At 38.2% G+C, this 26,070-nt stretch overlaps 1 protein-coding gene across 1 annotated transcript in view; it reads right to left on the bottom strand.

Annotated features, from left to right (window-relative positions):
• Abca12 (ATP binding cassette subfamily A member 12) overlaps positions 1-26,070 on the bottom strand; it is a 158,429-nt gene that overhangs the window by 53,543 nt on the left and 78,816 nt on the right. The window contains exons 11-23 of the mRNA XM_051190416.1: positions 25,499-25,617; positions 24,092-24,198; positions 17,622-17,878; positions 17,418-17,530; positions 15,931-16,052; positions 13,614-13,787; positions 11,151-11,315; positions 10,619-10,829; positions 9,252-9,391; positions 7,093-7,212; positions 4,489-4,579; positions 998-1,177; positions 53-368 (exon numbers count right to left, since the gene is read on the bottom strand). Of these exons, the coding sequence (XP_051046373.1) occupies positions 53-368; positions 998-1,177; positions 4,489-4,579; positions 7,093-7,212; positions 9,252-9,391; positions 10,619-10,829; positions 11,151-11,315; positions 13,614-13,787; positions 15,931-16,052; positions 17,418-17,530; positions 17,622-17,878; positions 24,092-24,198; positions 25,499-25,617 (2,115 nt within the window). The remainder of the gene's footprint in view (positions 1-52; positions 369-997; positions 1,178-4,488; positions 4,580-7,092; positions 7,213-9,251; positions 9,392-10,618; positions 10,830-11,150; positions 11,316-13,613; positions 13,788-15,930; positions 16,053-17,417; positions 17,531-17,621; positions 17,879-24,091; positions 24,199-25,498; positions 25,618-26,070) is intronic.

Below are 26,070 nucleotides of genomic sequence, written 5' to 3' on the forward strand. Positions count from 1 at the left end.
GGGACTTGTCAAATGGGGTTTGACCACTAGCAAGGCCTGCATGTCCACTCACTTATCTTTCATGAAGCAGGGATAGGGAACTGCTTGAACCTGGACGGCAACTTCCTGTGAGTTCCTTCCTGTTTGTAATTCAATGATTGCTCTTTCAATACTATCCTGCAAGTAAATGAAAGCCCGGCCGTAGATCTGGTTGTGTGATGGAGAATTGTGAGGCCCCGGGGCCCAAATCTTGGTTCTTATGCTCCTTGTGGTCTGTGCAGTTTTCAGACTCATACGGATAGTATATTTTACGATAGGAGGAAGAGAGATATTTTCAGAGTCGTAGCTTCTGTGTGAGCTTCTGTTAGATGGAAGCTTAAAAATGACACCTAAAAATAAAACAGCAACAACAGCACAAAAGTTACTTTATGGGCAACATCACTCACTGGTCAGAAGGCATACTTAGGGAGAAGTCAGCCAACTGAGTTACTAAGAGGACAGTGGATCCAGGCTCTTGATTTAGAAGGGTGGTTTCTAAGAGGTGTCAACCTTGAGGGGCAAAGCTGAAGTTAAGAGGGGAAGAGAGGGAGGGAAGGAGGGAGAGGGAACTGGGATCAATATGTAAAATTAAGAAAAAAAAGGAAAAAAAACCTATTTTCAATAAAATTAATTTTAGTGGAAAAAAAGAATATAATCACAAAGTAAGTGACAGATTAAACATATCACTGTAAGCCACTTGTTTAAATTATCCACCCCCAAATTTTAAGTAGGTAATCTTGACTGTTAATGAGGCTGGGTTTAGCTTCACACTTAAAATGGAATGTTTTCCATTCTTAATTTTTCTGCAACGAAATAAGATATTTGTACTTCAACAATGTAGCTAATAGGCTAAATGAAGGGCTCTCATCTGTACTGACCTGCAGACTACATTTTCAAGTTCTGGGTGAAAGTGGTAAGGAAGGAATTTGGTCCATTTTAGTAGAGACAGATGCTCTAATCCTGACAGGACAGCACTTACTTCCAAAGAGTTCGTTGCTTTTGTAGAGCTTTTCTGCCACCATCTCCATCTCCTCCACAGTGTCTGCTGCCTGGATGCGGTCATACAGCACACAGGAAGAAATGTTCACCGTCAGGGAAGACAGAGTGTTCAGTTGATCAATGATGTCAATGTTGTTCTCTAACTTCAGCCTGAGAACGTCTAAAGAAGCAAGGAGAGGGAGGGATGGAGTGAGGGAGGATGGGAGAGACACACACACACAGAGACAGAAACAGAGACAGAGATTACCATCCTTATTCCAAAAGTATTAAAAAAATATTCTGGGTTTTTTTTTTGTTTGTTTGTTTTGTTTGTTTGTTTTTTTAGCTCATTAAACTATAAGGGGGTGCTGTAGAATTTTCTTTGAAAATATCTACTATTCTATATGCCAGTTCTACAGAAATTCCTTGAGGAGAATGTTAAGCTACTTACAAATGCAGTCAACCCAGGATCAAAGAGATGTAAGATAATGCAAAAGTATATTCTGCTACAATTTAAATAACAAAGGACTAAGAATGAATATATCCCTAGAAATTATACAAGTAGTGGCTAGGCTAGGGAGTTGGTACAGCAGACAAAGTACTTAGCGGGCAAGTGGAGGGACCCTGAGTTTGAATGCTCAGCAGCCATGTAAGAGTCAAGCACGGCAATGCCTGTATTGACAGGTGGGGTGGAAGCAGAAACTGAAAATCCCTGAAGCCTGCTGCCCAGCCAGTCTAGCTGAATTGGCAAGCTCCATGTTCATGAGCAACCCTGTCTCAATAAATAAATAAATACATAAATAAAAATAAAAATAAAAAATAAGATGGAGAGAGAGCTGTTTTTGATTTCCATATGCACATAATGAGGATGTCATATGTATACTGTACACACAAAATAAATAAGTATGTCATGTAGGTAATAAACTGTGAGCTAACTATGACTGATTTAAATAAACTAAACAAAAATGCTTCCTTACAAAAAAAAAATGTTTTAGAATTTTGTTGTTGCTTTGTTTTTTTGAGACTGGGTTTCTCTGTGACTTTGGAGGCTGTCCTGGAACTTACTCTTGTAGACCAGGCTGGCCTCAAATTTACAGAGAACTGCCTGCCTCTGCCTCCTGAGTGCTGGGATTAAAGGCGTGCACCACCACTGCCCGGCAATGTTTAAGAATTTTAAATGAAGGAAAGTCTATGCAGAGTATAAGCCGGACAACAGAAGGGCTGGGGAGATGACTCAGCTGTTAAAAGCACTTGCAAACCAGAGTTCAGTTTCCAGATTCCATATCAGGTAGCTCACAGTCACCAGCAAACTCCAGATCCAGAGTGTTCTGACACCCTCTTTTAGACAATGTGGGTACCAGTACCAGTGCACATACTCTCACAAAGGCATGCTTACATTCAAGTAATATAAAATAAAACAAAATCTTTAAAGCAAAAAGCTGCAATATAGAAACATTTAAGAAACCTGAAGGTAAAGCCAGGTGATGGTAGCGGTGCACACCTTTAGTTCCAGCACTTGGGAGGCAGAAGCAGGTGGATCTCTGTGAGTTCGAGGCCGGCCTGGTTTACAAGATGTAGTTCCAGGAAAGGCTCCAAAGCTACACAGAGAAACCCTGTCTCAAAACAAAAACTAAACAAAAACAGAAACAAACTAAAAAGAAACCTAAAGACGTGTATTATATACTTGCAATTTTGTTATATTGTCAATAGATAATTTTAGGGGCACAGCTCAGTGGTACAGCATTTGCCTTGCATGCACAAGGTCTGGGATTTGACTCCTGGTACCACCATGGTAAATAAACAATAAAGTCTTACGTGTCTCGTCTCCATTCATGTCTAAATTAACCTAGACAAAGTGATCAGGATTTAATTTTAAGTAATTACTCCAGAAGAAAGACAATTCAATTGTTCTTCAATTGGAAGACTCCTTGTGAGGAAAGCAGCAGGGACCAAGGGTAAATATGAACTCACAAGTTAACAAATCATTTGACCAATTAAGTTTTTATTAACTTGCTCGTCATGAGGACTGAGCTGTGACTATCATAAATCCTTCTAAACAGGTTCCTTACCTTATCCAAAGCAAGTCCTTGCTCCTCGCAAAAGGCAACTCCTTAAATACATTTCTCAGTACATTTTTTACTTAATGGAGGTGCTGGTGAGGGAGAGCTATACTATTGTTGAACACTGAGGCCTCCAGCAGATACTGGGAGTTAATATAACAAGGAAGGAGTCTCTAGACCTGTTGGAGACTCAAGGAGATGCTTTAGAGAGGCAGCAACAGTGCTAGGGTCTAACTGTATAATCTTTTACAGATGTCGTTATAATATAAGCATCACAGACAAGCATATATATGTATATACATAGGTGTGTCTGTATTGCATGTGTGTTACGTGTGTGTGTGTATGTGTGTGTGTGTGTGTGTGTGTGTGTGTGTGTGTGTGTGTGTAATTAATTTTGAGCCTCAAACTCAGGCCTTCAAATGTGCTGGGCTCACTATTGTACTTAACTTTAATGTGGTTTTAAATTCTAAGCTTCATCTCCTATTTTAAAAGTTAGGGATGATAAAAATCTATTTAAGAACTTCATAGTTTATCCCTGATATTTTTATCAAATAGTGACTTATCATTTACTTTCAGAAAATAAATCCCCTAATACCTTTCTTCAACCAAATTGAGTTGACTATCATCAAATGCATGCTATTATACATCAGACGACTACATACAAATATAGACATAATTCCTCCCCACTGTCTTACTACCTAAGTCATTTGTGTCCCAGAGGTGCTGGGGAGGAGGAAGGTATTTGCTCTGCTGCTGCCAATTCTGATATTCTCAATCCCTTCCTCATCCTTGTGGTTGCATAGCAACAGTGAATCAGACAGCCTGAATTAGATGTCTTGCATCCTTTAGGTTGAAGGTGGGGACTTGGCAGAGGGAATATGTAAGTTCAGACAGATGCCTTTGATTCTCTGCAGCTTGTTCCTTTTAAAAGACCCTGAGTGGAAGATCTGACCTTGAATACTGATTTAGGCTTATTTTCTTTTGAGTCTCTACATTTGCCTTTGTTAACTCTATAGCCTTTTCCAGTTGCATCCCGGTGATACTGAGGCCAGCAGAGACCAAATGTTAAGTGCTGCCAGAAATCATTTCACCTTCCCACACTTGTGTGGACCGACTTTTCGTTGAGTTATCAAGGAAGGGAGAAAAGGGAAAATGGGCAGCCTTACTTCTGCCTTACTACGATTAAAGTGAAAGTTGCATTTACACCATGTATCTTTCTGTAAAATCATTGAAAATAACCATGATTAGGAAGTGTTCACATATCATTTCTTCTAATTAGAGAAAGCATGGGTAGACATGGATAGGGTCTCACTTTTCTTCTAATAACTAATAAAATACTAAATACAGAAGAAAAGGGAAGTTCTCTTATGGGTGCTTCCCCTAATTCTGATGTGCAGACTAAATGAAAGTTTACTACACGACAGTGACTCACCAAGGTCATCAATCTGCTTCAGGAGTTCAACGGCATCGAGTCCCACGGAGAACTTTACAAAAACTTGCACAAAGGGGTTCCTCAGAGTATTCTAGAAATTAATAATAAGAAGCAATTTCAATATGAGAAGAAATCACATTTAATCATTGTCACTCTAAACACAACCTTGGAACAATGAGGCAGCCACCACTGGGTGTTATTAAGGTATCTGCTGTGGCCTCACACACAATGATTTGAAAGAATAAGTGTTTGTCTTCCACACAAATTGCTCAGATTTCTAAAAGTGCGCTGAGGGGACCATAATTATTTTTAACATCAGAGAATAATATTCAATTTAATAGAATTCTTCTCAGCACTAATAAATTACTTCCTTTTAAACATGCACTATAAATAACAGGGTTCCAGATTTATTTTATTCTCCCGAGATAAATAAAAGCAACTGCTGACCCTCACAAGGACTTCATGACATTTGACCTCACAAGTGTTTGGTATTCTAGTTACTCATCCCCAGCTGTGAAGTGTCCCCTTTCTGGTTCCAAGCTGTCTTTCTATGAAGTGAGGGCAAATGACCCATCAGAAATGTTAGTGTCCATTATTACAATACCGTTCTGTATTGAACAAGAACAACTAGATGGCCATGGGTAAACATCAATAAAACCAGCATGCAATCCACTGAAACACTGACAATTTAAAACATAATTTATTTAAAATATTAATGTTTCTATTATTATTTTCCAATCTAACAGACAGTTTTTCTGTAGTCAACATTAGCTCTTTTCACTGTGAGCTAGACACTACTATGAAGGTTTTTTTTTTTTTACCACACCTCAAAGTGAATACTGCTATTACCATCATCCGTGTATGTGTATGTATATGTGTGTGTGTGTGTGTGTGTGTGCATATATATGTGTCTCTGTGTGTGCATGCATGCCAATGATTGAACCCAGAGCCCAGAGTCTCAGTACTATGGAACAAGCACTGTACCACAATGCCACATAATCCACTAATGCTTCAAATGTCAAACTCCCTGTGCATTCACTAAACTGACTTCCTCCTCAAGAATCGAGAACAGCAATTTACTCTTTTCTGGAGTAAAAATGCTTCAGTTAGCTGGTATTCTCACTGTGAAGATGGCCATGGGGATTCTAATAAATTCTTTACTTTGGAACTATTATGTACAACTCATGCCCTTTGGTAATCCAGCACTTTAGCCAACAACAACAACAAAAATTCCCTAATAAAACAATGTGTGTGAACTATATTTTTCCCTCTCCACAAACAAAATTTTTTAGGAGAAAAGATAAATCCTCCATTTAGTAGAATACTTAATGCAATGAAATTCTATTCAATAAACTTTGCTATCTGAGACTCACTAGAAAAGACCTGCTACAAACGAGCATGCTATAAAGTAGAATACTTAAACTGAATAGTACATTGTGGGGAGGGTGTGTGATGGAGAATGCCCTTCATCTTATAGTTATTAAACACATTGATGGTTTTTATATTTATTTTCTAATTCACTCTGTAAATGTAACTAACTTTGCACTGATTGTTAGTCAAAACAAATTGAAGAGAGCAACTTCCGGGTACAATTTTTCTGAAAACTTATATGAAACGAATCATTCATTCTGGGCTTAATTTACTCAGTATCGTGATAAAGACAGTGTGTGTGTGTGTGTCATTATATATAATACATATCATATATATATGTATACATAGTGTGTGTGTGTGTGTGTGTGTGTGTGTGTGTGTGTGTGTGTGTATTCTTGAGCTACATCGGCTTTATAGGGGTCATCTCTTTTCAAAGCAAACCACTATCTCAGGAGGACCATGATTACTATCATTCCTGACAAATTCTTTTCTCCAGATAACAGGCTAGTTCTGCTGCTTGTTCTTTAGTTGTCTAGAGTTCTGTTTGTGATTGGACCATTTTCCTTCACGTTTTCAGAAAAGCCTGCATCTTTCTTACAAGAATTATAAATCATACTTTTCAAAAGGCTGTGCACAGAGTAGTAATGTCAAACCTGTAACTATACCGGAATGAACATTGGAGGGGCTGAGTGAGAACTAAATTTGGAAGGCACCAATTTATTATAACTTTCTTTTGCTAGGTTTGTGCTTTGCTTCTTTCCGTTGACTTTGAATCTGAGACACTCACCCAGACCTCTCTGTGACAGTACCTGTGCACAATCTGTGCCACACGCCTCAACTAAGGTACTCCTGACACTGCATGCTTTCTAGAACATTAGTACTTTAGAAATTCTAAATCCATTAAGTACCAAAGAATAACTTAAAGAAGGCTAGCTTGAACATATTGATGTCATATTAGTTATGATCATTAAGTAGGTGTTATAGCACTAGTAGTTACATTAGTATGTAGGAATTCTCACCTTTAAGGTAGCAGAGAGACAGGAGGGTCTAGAGGGAAGGGAGGAGTTATAAATGTGAGTGATATATCTGCTATTCTGTCCCAGACACTGTCTCTGGAGGGAAGGTTATTATACTCTATTGAATATGGATACTCAGTTATGATCTTCACATAATAAAGTTGATTATCAAAGAACTGTAACTCCCAGTAAGTTGTGTGACAGAGTGATCAAGTACCTGGAGCATTGGAATTGTCTGATTTAGCAGGTGGAAGGAATTCATGAAGATTGGTGACTTATCCATCCACTCCTGAGATTTTTCTCTTAATTCCGCCAGCTGTCTCAGAGTTACATTGGACTTAACAATAAAGAAACAAGAATGATTTGGTCAATTAGTATTCTTCATGCATTTCAATGTGATACACAACTTTGGGGTATATAAAAAGCAGCATTACAAAGTTAAGTTGTTTTTAAGATGCCATTGTCAGTCTTTTTCTATGTGTTCAAAGCTTCAAGTGATATATATCATATAAGGATCAAAATCATTTACAAAAATTCTGGGAAACTTAAGGCTTGCTTACCCAACATGAATCTATAATCACAATGGAAGCCTCCCCAGGGTGCTCACAAATTTTCATTATTACCTATTTTAAACTTCACTGTACTATTGAAGAGCACCTGATTTCACAAACATGGGAAGAATATTCTTATTAAATTAAATTTTCTAAGTTAGATAGCAAAATAAGAAATGGTCCTGATTCTTCTCCCTGGTAGCATGTACCACAGCCTTTAGGAAGCCAGTCTAACAAGAGCTATTCAAATGAAATATAGTCAAGCATGATGATGCATGCCTGTAATCTCAGCACATGGGAGGCTGAGGCAGGAAGATCCTGAACTCTCAAAGGTAACATGAGCAACATAGAGAGATCTTACCTCAGTAAAATAAATTAAAACAAAGCAACAAAATATCTTTCAGCTCTCCAATTCTAGACATGAATCTTACTGAAGTAAAACATCTATTTGTCAAAAGATATGCACATGTGTTTTGTTGGCCACAGTGCTTACATTAGCACAAACCCCAAAACATCCACCAGAATAAAAAGAATCCCCAGTAACTGAGAATGAAGTAAGTGTATTTTGTGTTACTAAAACATTTCTTAAGCCCAGTGGTGGTGGTGCACACTTTTAATTCCAGCACTCGGGAGACAGAGGCAGGTGGATCTTTGTGAGCTAGATCCTAGAACTAGAAGAGCTAGTTCTAGGACATCCTCCAAAGCCACAGAGAAACTGTGTCTCTAAAAAGCAAAGCAAAGCAAAACAAAACATTTCTTTAGCATATTTAAAAAGAAAATAATTTAGGTAGTTCTATTGAATTAAAGGAATTATTTTACCATATGAAAGAATGGAGACAAGAGTCAAGCATAAAAGGGAGGTTCTACACTCAGTGTGAGTGACATCATTTACACAAAATTCTGCAATACACCCAGTAAGATGAATAAGGTATTACACCACAAACATTCAAAGCAACAACACTCAGTGGTAACCTCCTGTTCATTTTACACAGCTTCAAAAATAATGCCAGACTCATGTCAACTGTAATTTAATGATCAGGCAATGTTAAGGCAGTTTTTGAAAGAGTGGATGTATAATCCAAAACTTTAAAGCATTTTTGAGAGGGTCTCAGTCTCCAAAACCTCCTGTCTCAGTCTCCAAGGCACTAGGGTTTCAGATGTGCTCTGCATGTCTGTCTTCAAGCCAGCCTTACTGATGCTGTATTTTCTTTTCAGTGCTGTGCACAGAATTCAAGGTCCTGAGCATATCAGGCAAGAACTCTACCATGAAGCACCATGCCCACCCTTAAAACCAACTTAAAAGTGAGGGGAAGTAATTGTGGTAAAATGGTAAGTACGGGTCCTGATGATACTGTTTTCCTCACCATGTGCCTTTGATATAAATAAGAAATATCAAATAAGACAGGCAGTTATGAAGTCAAGAATCTATACTTTAAGAGCTATTTTTATTTGAATGAGTTATATAATCACCCATTTTTCAAATTATACATATATATATATATACATATATATTTCATTAATTGAAAACTTTTTGATTATCTTAGATATATTGAAAAGTGTGAGGTCTGGCTGTATCTAATATCATTCTCAAGTGTCAAGATGGCTTACTTCACTGGGAGCTCTCACTTGTCATAACCTATACTCCACCTCATTAATACTTATCTAGTGAGAAAGTAAAGAATTATCAAAATTTTCCAAAAACCAAGGGCAATGATGATGGCAGAGAATACATAAGGCAGAATTGTGGGTAAAATAAATTTAGAAGTTGACTACTTTAAAACAGAAACAGTACCCCACATAGCAACACTGAGTGTGACAGTCAAACCTTTTCCATAATGGCCTTTGTAGCTGGATTATATGGTGCATATAAAATCTTTCCCAACAACATTGGTTTCAAGAAAGCCCAAATCACAGGTCCAGCAGGCATGTTGATGATGTCTTTGTAAAGGGAGAAGCAAAATGGTGCTGGAAATAAAAACAAAACAACAGACAATTAACAGGCACACTTACTCTGCATCAATCATTATAATTTAGAAGAAAACAAAAAATTCATTTCTAGGTACATTCCAAATCTATTTATTTATGGAGAACTTGTCCAGACCATTTAGCCTAAAATGTATGTCTTAGCACTTCCTATGTTGGTAACAGATGAGGCATCTGGTATTGAAGTAAGAACGTAGAGTAACAATTTTACTTTTCAGATGAGAAGTAAGCAAGCCCAGAATAAATGGTGGCATTTTGCTAAGAAGAAATACAAAAATTCCAAACCATACTTCAGACTTGCTTCTAACAGATCCATTTTACTAGCACTTAAATACACAAAACTCTGCTCTTGGGATGGTACCAGATACACAAGAGCCATTCATGGCTTTTTGTTGGATGAATAAAAAGATGAATGAATGAAAAAATATAAATATGAAAAAAGATGAATGAACGAGTCAACTCAATTGCTATACTAAATATACATATATCACCTGGAAAAGTTCCTCAGACCACATTTTGCATCTCAAAGTTTATAGATCAAGATATGCCACTAAACAGTTATGCTTTGCTGCACACACACACACCTCTGCCATAAGCCATATAAATGTCTAATGCTAGAAAGTTGGGGGAAGATATTGACATGAGCAAATTTAAAACAAGATTTTGCATCATCTACTAGCAAGAATTCATAGTTATCCCCACAGGTGCTAACTACAGAGCTATGCAGGCTAACAGCAATTGTGATCAGTGACGGGCCGCATAGGTGGAGTCCTACACAGTAGCATTACTCGCTGATGCGATGGCTAGCTGTCTGGCTTGTCTGTGACCCCACGATGAGTAAGTCACTCAATGACACACTTCTCAGTGCACATACCTATTGTTAAAGTGATCTGTGACTGTACACTCTGTCACTTCGAGAACCCAATAGCTGTGAGACCTCCAAGTTCAGGGACCTTGGGCAGGTTATTCAGTATCTTTGTGCCTCACATCCCCTCATTAAGATGCAACAAGATAGACATTACCTCATGGGGCTGCTGTGACGATGATGTGAGTTAAAAGTCGGGACACACAGCAAGTGCTGCATAAGTGTTTTCTATTTTTAATTCTGAGAGGAAATTATTACTTCGTTTACCAGGAAAAGCGGGAACAAAACATGTAGTGCTCTTGTCATTAAGAATAATTATCACAGTTATTTTAAGGTACACTCACTAGCATTTAACGGAATTCCATATTTTGAGGCAATCTCTTCTTTAGTTAATTTATAAGTTAGAAAATCCTTGGTGTGGTTGCCTTTTGGCTTCTGGGAAGAAGGCAGCATGGCAGTCAAGTACTCAGTAGTAATCCCTTGGGAACAGAGCGCTTGGGAGATGGTACTGAAAGACCCTGCTGGAGTATTCATTCGGGTGCTTCTGTACATGGCCTGTGAGACAACATCCAAGAGTTATTAATGTCACCATGTCACCTGAGCTACCTGTACTCTAGAAAACAACACAGAAAGAAAAAGTGGCAAGGCTCAGAGTTTCCATAATTTCTTTAAAGCATGAATGGCAAACCTAAATACAGAATGATAAACCTCACTGGTTTAAGCTCCAAACTTGGCTGAAGTGAGAACTTTCTTCTATGGAGTTTTTGTCTTTGAGGTGCTAGATTGGTAGCTGAATTTATTGTACCCAATCTTAAATAAAAGTCAGTATGACAGGAAGAATTTCTCAGGAAGAGCATTACTGAGTGACTCTTCTACCTGTGTTAATGGAACACTCCTGGGCAGATGCATTTGTTTCAAAGATCTCATTTTGTCTAGCAGGGGATGTGCGCCGGAAGCCAACTGATTGAGAATCATTTTCAGCTTTATGAAAAGCTCCATCATCCTTTCTACTGGCTTTTGATCTTTCCTTGGGAAAAACACCTAATGGAAAGAGAATTAGAATGAATGATTTATATGGAGGTACTGGTACCTTGTGGTTGATTGTAAGATTATAAAACAGAATGGCCTCTTTGTAAAATGTTTCTGAAACTCTACTGAACAGTTAAATGGAAATTTACCATACCAGCCACTCCATTTCTAGATATTCATCCAAGCAAAGGGAATCCACATAAAGTCTAGTACATGAACATTTATAGGGGCTCTGCTTAGAACAGCCAAGTTGGGGTGAGGGAACAAAAATCCACCTAAATACAGTAACACAATGTATTTTTTAAATGCAATATATTATGGGCATACAAAGAAAACAAAGAATTGCCAATGCATGTTACACCACGAACAAAACTTGAAAATACTACTATATTAAGGGAAAGAAGCCATATATACGGACCAGATACTGTGTAATTGATTCAATTGATAAAAAAGACAAAGTCATAACTTGAGACTGAACAAACTGCAAATAGACACACAATCTCTTAGAAGAAGGATAGAAATGTTAACTGCTTAGCCATCCTTCCAACCTCCAAATAAGCTATTTTCAAAGTCAGAAAGGTAAGTATCTATTGCACAGTGCCTTGCATAGCATATACTATTTCTCTAAGAACAGATAGTGTTCTTAACTACACTACACTAACTAATAAAAAATGTAACAAATGGATTAATTTAACAACATAAGAATAAAAGAAATATGGAGGTTCTAGGCAGACAAGAAAATAAGTGTGAGGATTATGAGGATGAAAAGCTCTTTGAGGTGTCCAAGGCCGTAAATGTCACCATGACATTCACATGATTCAGCTGTAGAGCTGACCATGTGCACCTGTCTCTGCTAAGATCTCAGCAAGAAGATGTATATATGCCATGCTCTTGGTATTCTAAATGTGTCAATGAACAAAGAGGCTCTAATGGGATCTACATACTGGAAACAGAAAATTAATAGATAAACTTTGTAAATTAAAAAATTAATAAAATAAAAGGCAAAAAATAAATAAAATATACACAATCCTTGGAGTGTAACTAAAAACAGACAGCAAGGAAAGAGACATAAGCTTCAAGTGAATGGTCAGGGTGAAGAGCCAGCTCTTCAGCTCTTTCTGTGAACTGTGCCTTGGGGCGATACCACAATACCACATGGTAGCCATGGGCCTAAGGATAGCTAAGTAGATGATGACTCCATATAGGCCATATGTGAGATCATGAATCTCTGTTATAGGATTGAGGACTTTCATGGAAAAAAAATGAAAACTACTGGAAGCTTGTAAGTAGAGTGGTGGTCAATGTGACATGTTCTCAAAGGGTCACTTTGTTGCTTACCGAGTGTTCGGATGGGGTGTGATAGTTCCTTGGGGACTATAACAGGGACAATAGCAAGATGATGTGAAGACTTAGAATAGGGGTAACCGTAACTAACCACGACACATTTCTATCCCCTCACTCGCTGATTTCCTAATTTTTAAGATGGAGAAAAACATTTTTTCTTTTGATCCAGGCATAGACTTTGCTGGACAAATGTGTTAAAATTATTAGTTTGTGTCTTTCTATCAGTCATGTATTGAGTGAACTCTTGGAGCATCTGTTCATGACACTGGAGTTGTGTTCACTTTGCTCTATGCCAACAATAATCATAAATAATGACAGTCTCTTACTAAATTGACGAAGGAAATGCAAGCTTTTTCATTTTGAAAATATCCCCCAAAGAATTCTGCATACTTTTACACTTAAAAATTCCTTTCAGCATGTCCTTTAAAAAAAATTTGCAAGGGTTTTTTTTTAAACAATGTTTCTTAAGTTTTTAACCTTTCTTTTAATCTTTATTTTTAATCTTTTTATGTTTATAGATGTTTTGCTTGCATATATGTCTATAGACCAGTGTGCAGTGCCTGCAGAAGCCAAAAGGCACCCGACCCCATAGAACTGGAACTACAGATAATCATCAAGCAGAATTGAACCCATGTCCTTTGAATGAGCCACTATTGTTCTTAACCACGTAATCATCTCTCCAACCCTTAATCTTTATTCTCATTGCACTAAATTAATGCTTATTCACTATGAGAAATGATAATAGGGTTTTATTTTATGCAATGGCAATAACATGTTATGTTTTATCTCTGTTCTTAGATAGAAAAACTAAAAATTAATAATGCTGGGTTTCCTCATCTTTATTGGCTCTAAAATAATGTGATAACTCCAGAATCTATATAGCTGTGTCTTATCCTTTGTGGTATTGGAAAGCATGTGTGATAAATTTCTTTACAGTAAACCAACATGTTCACCAGTAGTACTCACCTTGTATGTGAAATTGTAGATGTCTAAATAGTGCAGAAGGGTGAGTCCAATGAGGTAGGACTGGTGTGACCTCTCTGGAAGGGGCAGTTTGCAGAATTCCTTCATGGCATCTTCTAATTTGGGGTTGGTGACATTTGCATCACATGAATGCAACCAGAATACACGAGAAATTATCTGTGATTTGGAGGAAGAAAACCCATTTTAGCTGTGAATCGTTTGAGTACCTTCTGTTCACCTCAAGGGAGTTTTTTGTTTGCTCTATGTTTTAAAATGTGATAAATTGTCTCCAGGAATAAAATAACTCTCTTAAAGCATCAACATGACAGTTCCCCTTTATCAATCAATGTTCACGCTTGTTTGTGATATGCATGCCTGTGTGAATGTATCTTTGTATGTGTGTGGGGATACATGGATGCCCAAGTATGTCAGGAATGATCCTCCAACCTTCTTTCATCTTACTCAATAAGGCAAGGTCTGTCAATCAAACCAGACCTCATTGGCAAATCCAGCTACTCTTGCTACCCAGTTTGTTTTGAGACGTCCCGGTCTCTGTCTTCTGATGCCAGGCAGGACACATATATTCAGGTGGTCCTGAGGATTCAAACTCCAGACCTCAACTTTGTGCCACAAGTGCCTAATCACTAATAGATCTCTGCAGTAGCATAAGGCACCAATAACTATTAATATTAATAAAATCACAGAGAACCTATAGCTCGGTGGAAAGCAAAAGGAGTATGGTGGGGAAGAGAGGCAGGTAGGAGCTCATGAAGAAACCCAGAATTTTGTCTTGAACAATCAGGTGTAAAATAACAGTAGGAAGCTTGGGAGTCAGTCTTGGTAGAGGGTGATTTCTGTATGACTCATGCTTGTTGTAAACGTTGACCCTTCCTTAGTTCCAGTTCCAGTTCATTTTGATGGCCACTGAAAGTTATAGTCTTACATCATATACTCTAAAGTTTCATGAAGCTATAGAGCAAAGCAGAGATGAAGAACAAAGAGGAGGAGGAAGTGGCAGCCCAGGGCCACAAACTTGCGTGAACTGCAGATCCCAGATAGTAGTGCAGACTCACAGAAGTGTGAGAGGAGGAGGGGTGTCAGTGGGCAGGTTCCATCTCTACCGGTACCAAATTGAAAAGAGAGGAAAGCCCATGACAATGGCAGTTGCAGAACATTTTCTCCAGCCTTAAAAGAGGCAATCAGACTGTGTGCACTCTGTTTATACTTTTGATCGCTAAGATGGCTTCCAAAGCCAAGCACCTGATTACAAAGGTGACAGCTTTGAGTCTAATGATCAAAAGGCAAGATCAAAAGGAACGGGTGGGTGGGTATTACCTCCTAGCAGGGGAGGAAGAAAAGCCAAGGCAAGGCAGTTTTAAGTTTTGTATAGGGAACCAATCACAAGGACACCAGAAATGTTAATGTGTGTCAAAGGGAACTTTCCATGAACTTTAGTTTTGGTTAGTAACCAAGCTGTGCTTAGAAATGACACACTCTGTCACACGAGGCCTTAAGCTGTGCAGTTCTTTTGGGAAATTTCTGTGACACATCCAGACGATGGACTTGGAAGTAGGGTAAGAGATGAGACATTTTGAGTGGAAAATTGTATTATCTGCTAAGAAGAAAATAACATTATTTATTTTCACAGCAAAAAAAGAAAGTTTCCTATAACCACAAACTTCTCTGTGATTCCACTGATGGCATCTATTGTGTATGTTAAACCCCTTCCTGGGGCTTTAACCAAGTATAAGTGAATATTCAGTTTTAGTTTTATTGCAACAAAGAGTAAATGTCTCCATACGTTCCCTTAACATGGTTACTGAAGTCTGATCTTGATATCTCTGTAGGATGTCAGATAATGTTATTATAATAGTAGATACACTTACTGCTGGTTTAAGAAAGCATTCTGAGGAGAAAAGGAAAAGTGGGGAGCAAAAAAGTGGGGTAAAGATAAATAGAAATCAATTAATGGGAAATAGTGATATTGCTTCAAAATTCCTCTTCTAAGGCTGAGACTGTTGCTTAGTGGTAGGTCCAGTTTCCAACATTACACACATGAGCATACACACACACACACACACACACACACACACAGAGAGAGAGAGAGAGAGAGAGAGAGAGAGAGAGAGAGAGAGAGAGAGAGAGAGATAGGCAGAATACCTCTTCAAACTTCACTTGAGATTTAGACTTCTTTTATCATTTGTGTGGAAAATAGATCCAATTCATATGCAACTTTCCAGTGTTTTATTGATTACTATTTATAATACTACGTGCTACATCAACTTCTACAAACTGTCATCATGTCCAAAGGGACCCTTACCTCAGCTCTGTTGTCTGGGATGGGAATGGCCAGCATCTTGTTGATACTCGTGTTGGACATGCCTATTGCCCTCAGTTCTTCTTTCAACTCTTCGACGTTTTTAAACATTTCTATTAATTGACCTGTAAGGAAAACAAACACACATACACACAATTAACACATCAGTTGTTACGCAGCTCTTTTTAGGTGCAGTAACAGAGCTTCTAAACTAAAATGTACTGAACGCACATGTGTCGCTGGAAACAGATGTTGTCTCCCAGGTTTGGCAAGCTTTGCATCTTTGAGATCTATCTCTGTCTGATTTAGACTTGTTCTTATTATGATGCTATTAACTTGAGTTAACAGATTTCTCTAGGTTGTAAATTTTCCTGCGGTGGCTGCAACCCAAGGTTGATCTAAGGAAAATAGACTTTAATCATATCATCCACTAAATAAGCATGCCTCCATTTGATTTTAACCATCACATCAATTCAAAATACATTCTAACCTAGGATCATACAATATGTCTATTTGAGAACAGATGTGATATATCTTTAATTTTGCCCAGACTATGATAGTTCATAAATGGTTTATACAATCTTATGTTACTTGTAAATTGAAAATGTGGAATTTCAAGCTCTTTTAGAATGGCAATTATAATTATTTAACATTTGGATCAGTTAAGCCAGAGTAAACAATATTTTTTAGAAGATTGTAATCTCTGGAAACATCTTTTTTAGATTTATTTTTATTTGATGTGCATAGATAGGTATGTATTTTGCCTTCATATGTGTCTGTGTGCCATGTGAGTGTAGTGAGCATACTGTTCATAAGAGTGTCAGACACTCTGGGAATTAAGTTACAAATAGTTGTGAGATGCCATGTAGGTGCTGGGACCAGAACCCAGGTCCTCTTGAAGAGCATTATGCATGTGTAACCTCTAAACCATATTCCCAGCCTTCATTTTTTTTTCATTAAATGACCCTCATACAACACACCTTCTTTATTTTTAGACTTAATGTCTTTCCAATTTTGTGCCTGACTGTTGTCTAAAATTCAGAATGTCTTTCTCTTCAGTATTTAGGTATTATTCAAAGAAGAACTGTATTGCATGCTATTACATGCTCAGAATACTAATAGATAGTACTCAACTGATATTTTTGCACACAGCTGTGCATCTTTAAGGCTTTTTTTTTTTAAATCACATTATTCCCATAGAATGAAACATGTTTCATCCTCCTTGATACAGCCAACTCCCTAATGTACTTTACAATATCTAGAAATAGCAAGTATAAAGGCTCTAATTTGCTACATCTCGGAACTCTTTTTGCTATAACATTGTTTCAGGTATCAGTCCTGGCTAGCTCATTTAAAAGCTTCAGGTCCCTCAATGTCAGGGCAGACAGAAAAGCAGGTTTGGTTGGGAACTTTGAGAAAGCCTTTCTTAAACTGCAACATGGCAAACACAAGCATCCTAATAAGCCTTTAGAACCCAGGCAGGGAAACACCTGGCTGCTCAGAAGTGTCTCCACTGCTGTTGACATGCAGCATGGCCTCTACAGTCGGTATTAACTGTGTGATATTTTCCAAGTAATTCATTTGCAGCGCCTGTTCCAGGAGCCTGGGACAAAACAGAAGAATACATTCAGGTAGGCATAATTTTTTTGGAGACAGGATTTCACCAAGTAAGAAGATGATGATGGGAAACTTACCAGTCCATATTTAGATTAATTTTGCTGGGATCGCCAGTAAGCAAATCCCTCAGCTTTGCAGATATTATATTGTCATGGTACAGTAAGCCAGTGGCGATGTCAGCACCCAGCTCTGCGGCTTCTATCAGTTGCACGTGAAAGGTGTGGTCTTCACACAGCCTGCTGAAGCTCATGTTGGAGAGCTGGCAGGATTTCTCTATCGAACTGATAGTTTCTGATTCACAGAGAAGTTCTGTCAAGTTTCGAAGCTGAGACAACTTCCCCAAAAGAGGAGAAAATAGATTAGTCATGTTTATTCTGCTTAGTTAGTAGTCGGCAATAAGTAACCAACTTTGATTCTGTAATAAATATATATATATATATATATATATATACATATATATGTATATATATGTATATTTTCTGCCTGTGCATTAGTTAATTGGCATTGGGCTTAGCATTATAACAAATCAGTGCCTGGACTGGAGAGATGGCTCAGCCATTAAAGGCTAAGCTCACAACCAAAAACATAACAAACAAAGCAGTGCCTGTTGCTGTTTGTGTGTATTGCTTCCTCCTAAGAATCTTGTAAAAATCCTGGGGCCTACTAGGTGCTTTTATCTCAATGGCATGAATGTGTAGGAATTTTAGACACAGTTTTAAAAATTAAGGGGGATAATGTGATGGCTCAGAGGTTTAGAGAACTTGCTACACAATATTGAAGGCTTCAGTTCATATCCAAATACCTGTGTAAGAAGCCAGATGTCTAGCAGACTCCTGTTCCAAGGTACCAGCCCCTCTATTGCAGGCAAGAGATACATACACCAATATATGCATGTGCCCTCCCTCACACAGAATAAATGAATAAATAATAAATAAAACAAATAAATAAATAATAAATAAATAAAATCAATCTTTAAAATTGAGGGAAAATGGTTTTATAGATACAGTTTAAATCACTTCAACAAATTTTACATTTAATTTGTATTTGATAATGTGTGTAAAGGCAGAGAGAAGGCAGATTGTCTTGAACCTTTATAAAGCCCTTTCTTCCTCATATCCATCATGATGGCTATGACATATAGCAAACTAGAACCAGAAAATACAAGGTGTTGATGAGGATGTACAGGCACTGTAAATCCGGTGTGTTGTTGAGAAGAGTGTGATTCGGTGCAGCTTTACGGAAAACAGTATTCTACTTCCTCACAATTCAAAATAAAATCAGCATGTGATCCCAGATTCCACTTCTGGGTCTACGCTTCAGGGAACTGAAAATAGTACATAGAGGGAGTAATTGTATACAGTATGCACCGAAAATTTATTTATAATACAGTGTGCACAGAAACCTTATTTATAATAGCCAAGAAACAACTCAAGGGATGAACGGATAACCAAAATCTACATAAAACTGAAACAATGTCTAAGGACACACACACGTATGCATGAAAGAATACACACACACACACACACACACACACACACACACACACACACACACACACACAGAGACACATCCTTAAATAGGAAAGGATTTGCTGTGGCAACATGGGTAAACTTGAGAATACTATGCTAAATGGAATCAACACGTGCAAAGACTGTAATTCTGATATATGAGAGTCTAGAGGAGTGTAGTTCATAAACAGAGGAAGTCAAAGAAGAACTGTGAACTTGTAGAAGCTTGGGGTAGGGAGAAATGTGTTCGTTAATAGAAAGGGTTTCAATTTTACATGATGAAAGGGATCCTGGAGATTGGTTACTGAACAATGTGAATGCAATTAACCTAACTGAACCCTACAGCTAAAAATGGTTATGTTCTAAATATTATGCTATGGTGTCTTATGACAATTAAAATTTAATCAACATTTTTTTTAAGTCTTTAAGCCTTGGCATACATTAGCAATCCCGTGGCAATAGACATGGTTTTCGAGTGTCTGCCCTGTTATTCAGGACAGACATTCTGATCTATTTTTAAAAACTAAGCCCTTTTGTCCTATGGACATATCCAAAAGGACTTCAACTTCCAAGCCCAGAACAATAAAAGACCCTGGCACTCTAGTGATCGGAGCTCTCCAGGACATTCCTGAACTTCATTCACTATGCTCCATGTGTCCTCCGGATACATTCCCAATTAATACATCCTGAGGGATAAAAGAATTTGCCTCTGGGAACTTCAGATCAGCTATGTGTAGAATCTACCCCAGAGCTATTCATTTTAAGGAGAAGAAGAAGAAGAAAAAAAAATAGTCCAGAGAAGCAAATGTCAGTGTCATTGACTGTAGCTCAGTTTCCAGGCAGAAGTTACATTTTAACAGAAGTGAACTATTCCCCAACAGGAGCATAGGTTTGCCAGCAGTTTTCTTCATATATCACTGAGGAAGATGTGTCTTTAGCAAGACCGAAGCCAATCATGTGACCATCCGGAAGAAGCAATATCATTGACTCATTTTCCACAGTATCAAATGACATAACTGACTTGCGGCTCTGAAAATTCTGACACGACTTCACAATGTATGCAAGTCCTTCTTGCTGGCCTTATTGCTATGAGAAATTTTCTATTCTAGAATAGACATTTTGCACACTGTAACTACGTGTTTGGCATGCCATTCTTGACTTTGATTCTCCAAATACTAGATATGGTTAACCCTCTTGTGGACAGTCAGATGTCTACAGACTATCCATACTGCCTATCCTTTGATGATTTCTCAAATTGAAATTTTATTTTATTTGTTAATCAAAAATTATTTATGTGCATTGGTGTTTCACCGGCATGTACGTCTGTTCACTGTATGTGTGCTTGGTGTCCTCAAAGGACAGAAGAGGATGACAAATACGATGGAGGGCTGTGAGCCGCCATGTGTGCGCTGTGTATTCAACTTGTATTAAGAGTCATCTCTTTGGCCTCTTTTTGAAGATTACTTTTAAAAAGAGGCATAAATAATGTTGGGTCAATACATTTCTAACTGAGTTCTGAGAGGCAACAAGCTTCGGTGACTTACTGAGTAGAAACTGAAAACAGGTTTTGTGGCTGTGAGGTCAACATCCATGTATGGGAAACCAATAAAAGCCCATACAATATAGTCATGGTTATAGAAATCTGGCATTTAACTACATTGTTGAAATTGGTTTGTGAATCAAGAGTGTAGATCTGGGTGAAGAATACATATGGGGGAGGGGGGAGGGACTGAGAAGCATTCAGTCACCAAGGAGGAGTCTTGAGGCTTTTACAAGTGTCATAACTCACTGCTTTATCTAGAAACAGTACAGGCATTGCACTTTCAGAAGTTTTGTGGGCCATTAACAATAAGCATAAACCCAGTGATTACAATTCTCTTGTAAAGGATTTGTTAGTGGTGCTGTGGATAAGATTGCTTGCTGTGCAGGCACTGGGGTCTGAGATTGGCTGCTGGCTACTCGTGCCTGCAGAGCCAGCACAGGGAGAGGAGATCCCATGAGCTTGTTTCCAGCTCAGTGAGAGACCCTGATGAAAGCAGCAAAAGGTGGCAATAGAGGAAGATACCAGAAGGCCTGTTTTGCCTTCTGCATGAGTGCACATGAGTACATGAGGACACAAAGACACATGTCTTCAGTTTACACACATATTATATATGCACACAGGATTTGTTAGTAAAACCAGATGTGGTAGTGTATACTTGTAATCTCAGCACTCAGGAAGCAGAGGAAGGAGGAGTGTGAGTTTAAGTCTGGTATGGGCTACACAGGAAGTTCAGACCATCCAGAGCTATACAGTAAGATGTTGTCTTAAGGAAAGCATGCACTGACTTATACTACTGGTTTTCCAAAGCCCCAGGTAGAGGCTCAGTCTCCTTCATCTCAGACACAGGTTCAGGCCTATAATTGGACAACGATCCATAACTAACCCCATTTCCAGCTATGATGAGTTTCTCTACTGCCCAGTAGCTCCCAAATGCATCTGAATGAGAATTTTCACAAGTTCATGAAGACTCTATAATATCATGGACAAAAAGTGATGAAGCCACACACTCCCGGGCCCTTGGTTGGTAAATAGAGGTGGAGAGAAGATCTATTTCAAAAATTAAAAGCATTATTTGCATTCATGCCCAATATAAGACACTTTATTTTGTGCACAGGAAGGTCCCCTTTCCACTAAAGGGACCTGAGAAGAAGAGATTAAAAACAGACAATGAAGAGAGGAAAGAACAGAATGTGTGGGCCAGAGCAGACTGCTTGCAAACAGAAGGAAACATCGATAATGGGCAGACATTTGGTGTTTTGGAGGATTGGCCATGCTAAAAAGAATGCTGTAAATAAAATTCTGGACCCATGGACTGCAAATGCATGCCGCATTAGGGACAGCAGGAAGTAATAGCCTCCTTACTTATAAAACTATAGGAGCTTGGCCCCATTCTTTCATGGACATGTGTTGAGTAGCAGCTCAGAGAACACAGTGCTATTGTTGGCATTCTGCCTTAATAACCTCATTTATATACTCATTAAGCAAACCCTTAGTTTTATATATGTGTGGTTTGGGAGATGAGGAAGGGCTGACTTTGTCAGAGTTTCTACTCTAGAGAAGTGATATCCCATGCATACAAGCTGTAATTCTACGTAAGGAGTTCCAAAGGCCAGAAGTCTCAATCCCAAGGACTCCTGTTTCCTTGTGCCTCCCCTCAGTTTGACCTCCTGGACTGGACTTGAAACTGTCTCACATCTGTCCTCTGCACTGACTCCTCACAGGCAATACTTCCTTCCTTCCTTCCTTCCTTCCTTCCTTCCTTCCTTCCTTCCTTCCTTTCTTCCCGGTTTATTTGTTTAGATTACTTCAAACATTCTCCCCTCATAACTTTCTTCCAATCTAATCTCTCTTTAAAATGGAAATTTTTACCCTCTTCACATTTGATACGTTCAAGACCAAACTCAAACTCCTTGACTGACTAACAGAACAGTCATTAGGACCTGAGTATGACCTCCCTCCAAAGTACCTTCCTTGCCTTTCCCATAGCTACCTTCGCCTTCCTATGGCTGCAAGTAACCTCCACCTGCCTTGTGGCTCACACCTCTGGCTTCTTACAAACCCTAGTTTCTGTGTATGGGATGTGTGAGTGTGACCTACTCCTACACAGCCTTCAAGACTCAGAGTAAGTATTATATTCTTGGCCGAGTTTCTTCCTTCCACCTCTGTACCCCGTAATCTGAGTTAGATAGCCCATCTTTATATACAGAACCCCGTCAGCCTGCATGCCTCATCACTTATCTCATTGTGCTGCAACTGTGACTCTGCCTTCCTACCTTCTCCCCTGACTGGATTATAAGTATTTCTGGGATAAAGATTATGTCATATAAATAAAAGAGGAAGTTGTCCTCAGAGCAGCTGTTTCAAAGAAAAAAGAAGAAAAAGATTTTCTAAGGCAAATCGTAGATTGCAGAAGTCCTCCATTGTCTGCAGAAGAGGGAGGAAGAATTACTTTGTGTGGATCACAAGGTTACTGGCAGAGCACATCTGAAAGAGACTTGTATCATGACTTATCAGGAAGGGTGGTATCGTAGTTCAATATAAATATAAAATGGAAGAAGGAAGCACAGATGTCTGGAAAACAAGGGAAAGGTGGTAATCTAATATTGCCAGAGTGACATTTACACGGATTCTTGAAAGATGAATAAGAGCTTTCTGGGTGAATGTATGAATTCTTTCTTGTTTGCATAAATTAAGATAATGCTAAATTAAGTACATTAGAAAATTTGATTCATGTAGAATGCTGGGGCTAAAAGGTAGGTAGTCTAATGAGCACATTTATCTGTAATATACATGGACATAATGTTTTGCATGCCTGCTTAATTACAACTTGTTTACCACACAGCAAATCACTTGCTTGCCCTAAATAAACCACTTCTAATTTAACTTTATCCCAGCCTACATAAATCCAATTAAACTACAGTTCATACTAAGGAAACTGTTTTCAAAACTCAATTGAGTTGCTTTATAAGTGAATTTTGTGATAATCTGTACATTGTCTGAAGAAACAAAGGAGCAAACTGACTTAAACTTAAGATATCTACATTTTTGGTTCCTTTTTCCTCTTCAGAGTCATGCAGTTGAACATGACTTGTCAGTTTCTTATCTAATGATGAGGAAAACGATAAGTTAACTTTTATGACTTTTGCACACCAGAAAATCAAGATATTAGCTTTTATAATCTACTTTTGTAGATTTAAAAGCTAAGGATGGGGAAAAATAAAAAGTAGTACAACAAACTCCCTAATTATGGAGTTTAATAAGATAACCATATTATGGCATGCCCATGGATGCTTATGAGCACCGTGACTGGGCTCTTGTGGATCACCTTATGCTGAGCTGACATTGGGAATCGTTATGTAAAGTCAAACATCTTTGTCACTGTTTGACCAACATGGAGCTGCAGGTAAAACAAGGTCATCTGCAATGATCAGATATTTTAACTTAAGTTTCCTAACATGTCACAAAGAGTTATTTATTATTTTCTTCCATGGCTTACCTTAGATTTCAGGGCTTCAGGAAATGAAGGGAAGTCATCTTCATAGGAGCCATTTTGAAGAGTGGGTTTTCTGAAGCGAATTGTGGACTGCAGAAGTCTTAGATTATCTTCAGAGGAGGGAGGAAGAATTGTTGGTGAGTATCACAAGGCTACTTGGGGAGCATATCCACAATAGACTTTTATCCTGACTTATCAGCAGGGATTATTTTAGGATAATATTGCAACTCAATATAAATATAAAATGAGTGAAAATTAACATTTCCTTGAACCATGTGGACTTCAGAGTTCATTATTTTTAAAATATTCACAGATAGGCTGCTTAGAGACAAAAAAAATGTTTCTAGTAAAGGTACTGCACAGATTTACCTCTTTGTGAATTAAATATTTTTTTTATTTCTGACTTTTAGGCACATTGTGTTAGAATAAATGGAGGGGAAATAAACTGTATAATCATTGCATCCAAGTATATACTTTCAGTCATAAATGATTAATGCCTGGAAATAAACTCTAGGTTTAGATATATATTATAATGTTGGCTTGATAGTGTGTTTCATAAACTATTTGCATGTAGGAAAAAATAATGTGTCAGAAGAGTGGAAATGTTTGATTTGACTGCAGTCTTTATGGTTGCTTATATGGGTTTTAAAAAATGAAAATTAAGTGTGAAGGCAGGGGATAATCTGCCACATGGATTTTTTTTTTCATGTAATATGTGAGAACTTTGAAACCTTGAGTGTTAGTCTCAATCTTTCAATAACTAAGAGCACAAAGAATACAGACAATGTCATGAAGGGTTGGATGAGCTCCCAATAACTCGGGAATCTTGGGAAGTTCAATCAGATTACCTTATTTATTTATTCATTTATTCTTATTTTACATATCAATCCCAGTTTCCCCTCCCTCCCATGCCCCCCATCCCTCCTCCTCCTGTCCCATTCCCCATCCACTCCACAGGGAGGGTGATGCCTTCCAGGAGGGATCATCAAAATCTGTCAAGTCATTTTGAGTAGGGTCTAGGCATCCCTCTTATGGGGAATGTGCTCCCAACGTTCTTTTGTGTACCAGGGATACATCCTGGTTCCACTGTCTGAGGTCCCATAGACTGCCCAGGCTTTCTGAGACCCATGTTCAGGGGGTCTGAGTCAGTCCAATGCTTGTTTCCCAGCTATCAGTCCAACCAGGTTACCTTCAACACATTTTCTAGTATAAGACTATTCTACTAAAATTTGTTCAGGTAACCACAGGGTCCAAGTAGTAGCAAGAAGATAGCATAATGATGTTAGAAATTCTACTTAAATAGGAAATCTTAACTAAAACTCAAGTATAAATAGGAAAATACATTTGAAGAACTCTTCCTGTAATAGGCTAGTGTCTGAACAAACCATAAGCAGAAAGTGAGACTATCACCTGGTGATCCCCTGGCCAAATCATCAGTCATATTTCTTATACATGACAGGTAGGGAGAATATGGACTATTTAATGATATGTTCAAGATGGCATCTTCAAAATTTTCCAGGATCAGGAGCCTGTGAATTAGAAGAGAAGATATGCAAAGTCATTTAAACTGCAATTTGTTGGCTTGAGTACAGAAACCCTGGGGAAATTGAGTTTCCTCTTTCACCAAGCCCTGCTGTATAAAGGCAACAAACCTCTGAGTGCTCGTGTGTGTGTGTGTGTGTGTGTGTGTGTGTGTGTGTGTGTGTGTGTGTTGGTGTGTTTGTCTACAACCTCAGCCATGAGGCTGAATCTCTATCCTGTGGCTTCTCTTGCTACTATCTGCTGTTACATTTTAAGTAACAAAGAAAAGGTGAATGTTGATACCTGTATTTTATCAAAATACTAGTGGGTGCAACCTCTCCTAACACAGTGATATTATAGAATATTAATGAAATCTCTGGATTTTAAATGTGGGCTAACAGCACTGAGTCCTGAAGGAACATCAAAAAGAAATAAACTAATGCTACAAAATTTCTCTAACT

This window comes from Phodopus roborovskii, unplaced genomic scaffold (assembly GCF_943737965.1).
Source record: "Phodopus roborovskii unplaced genomic scaffold, PHOROB, whole genome shotgun sequence".
Taxonomy (NCBI): domain Eukaryota; kingdom Metazoa; phylum Chordata; class Mammalia; order Rodentia; family Cricetidae; genus Phodopus; species Phodopus roborovskii.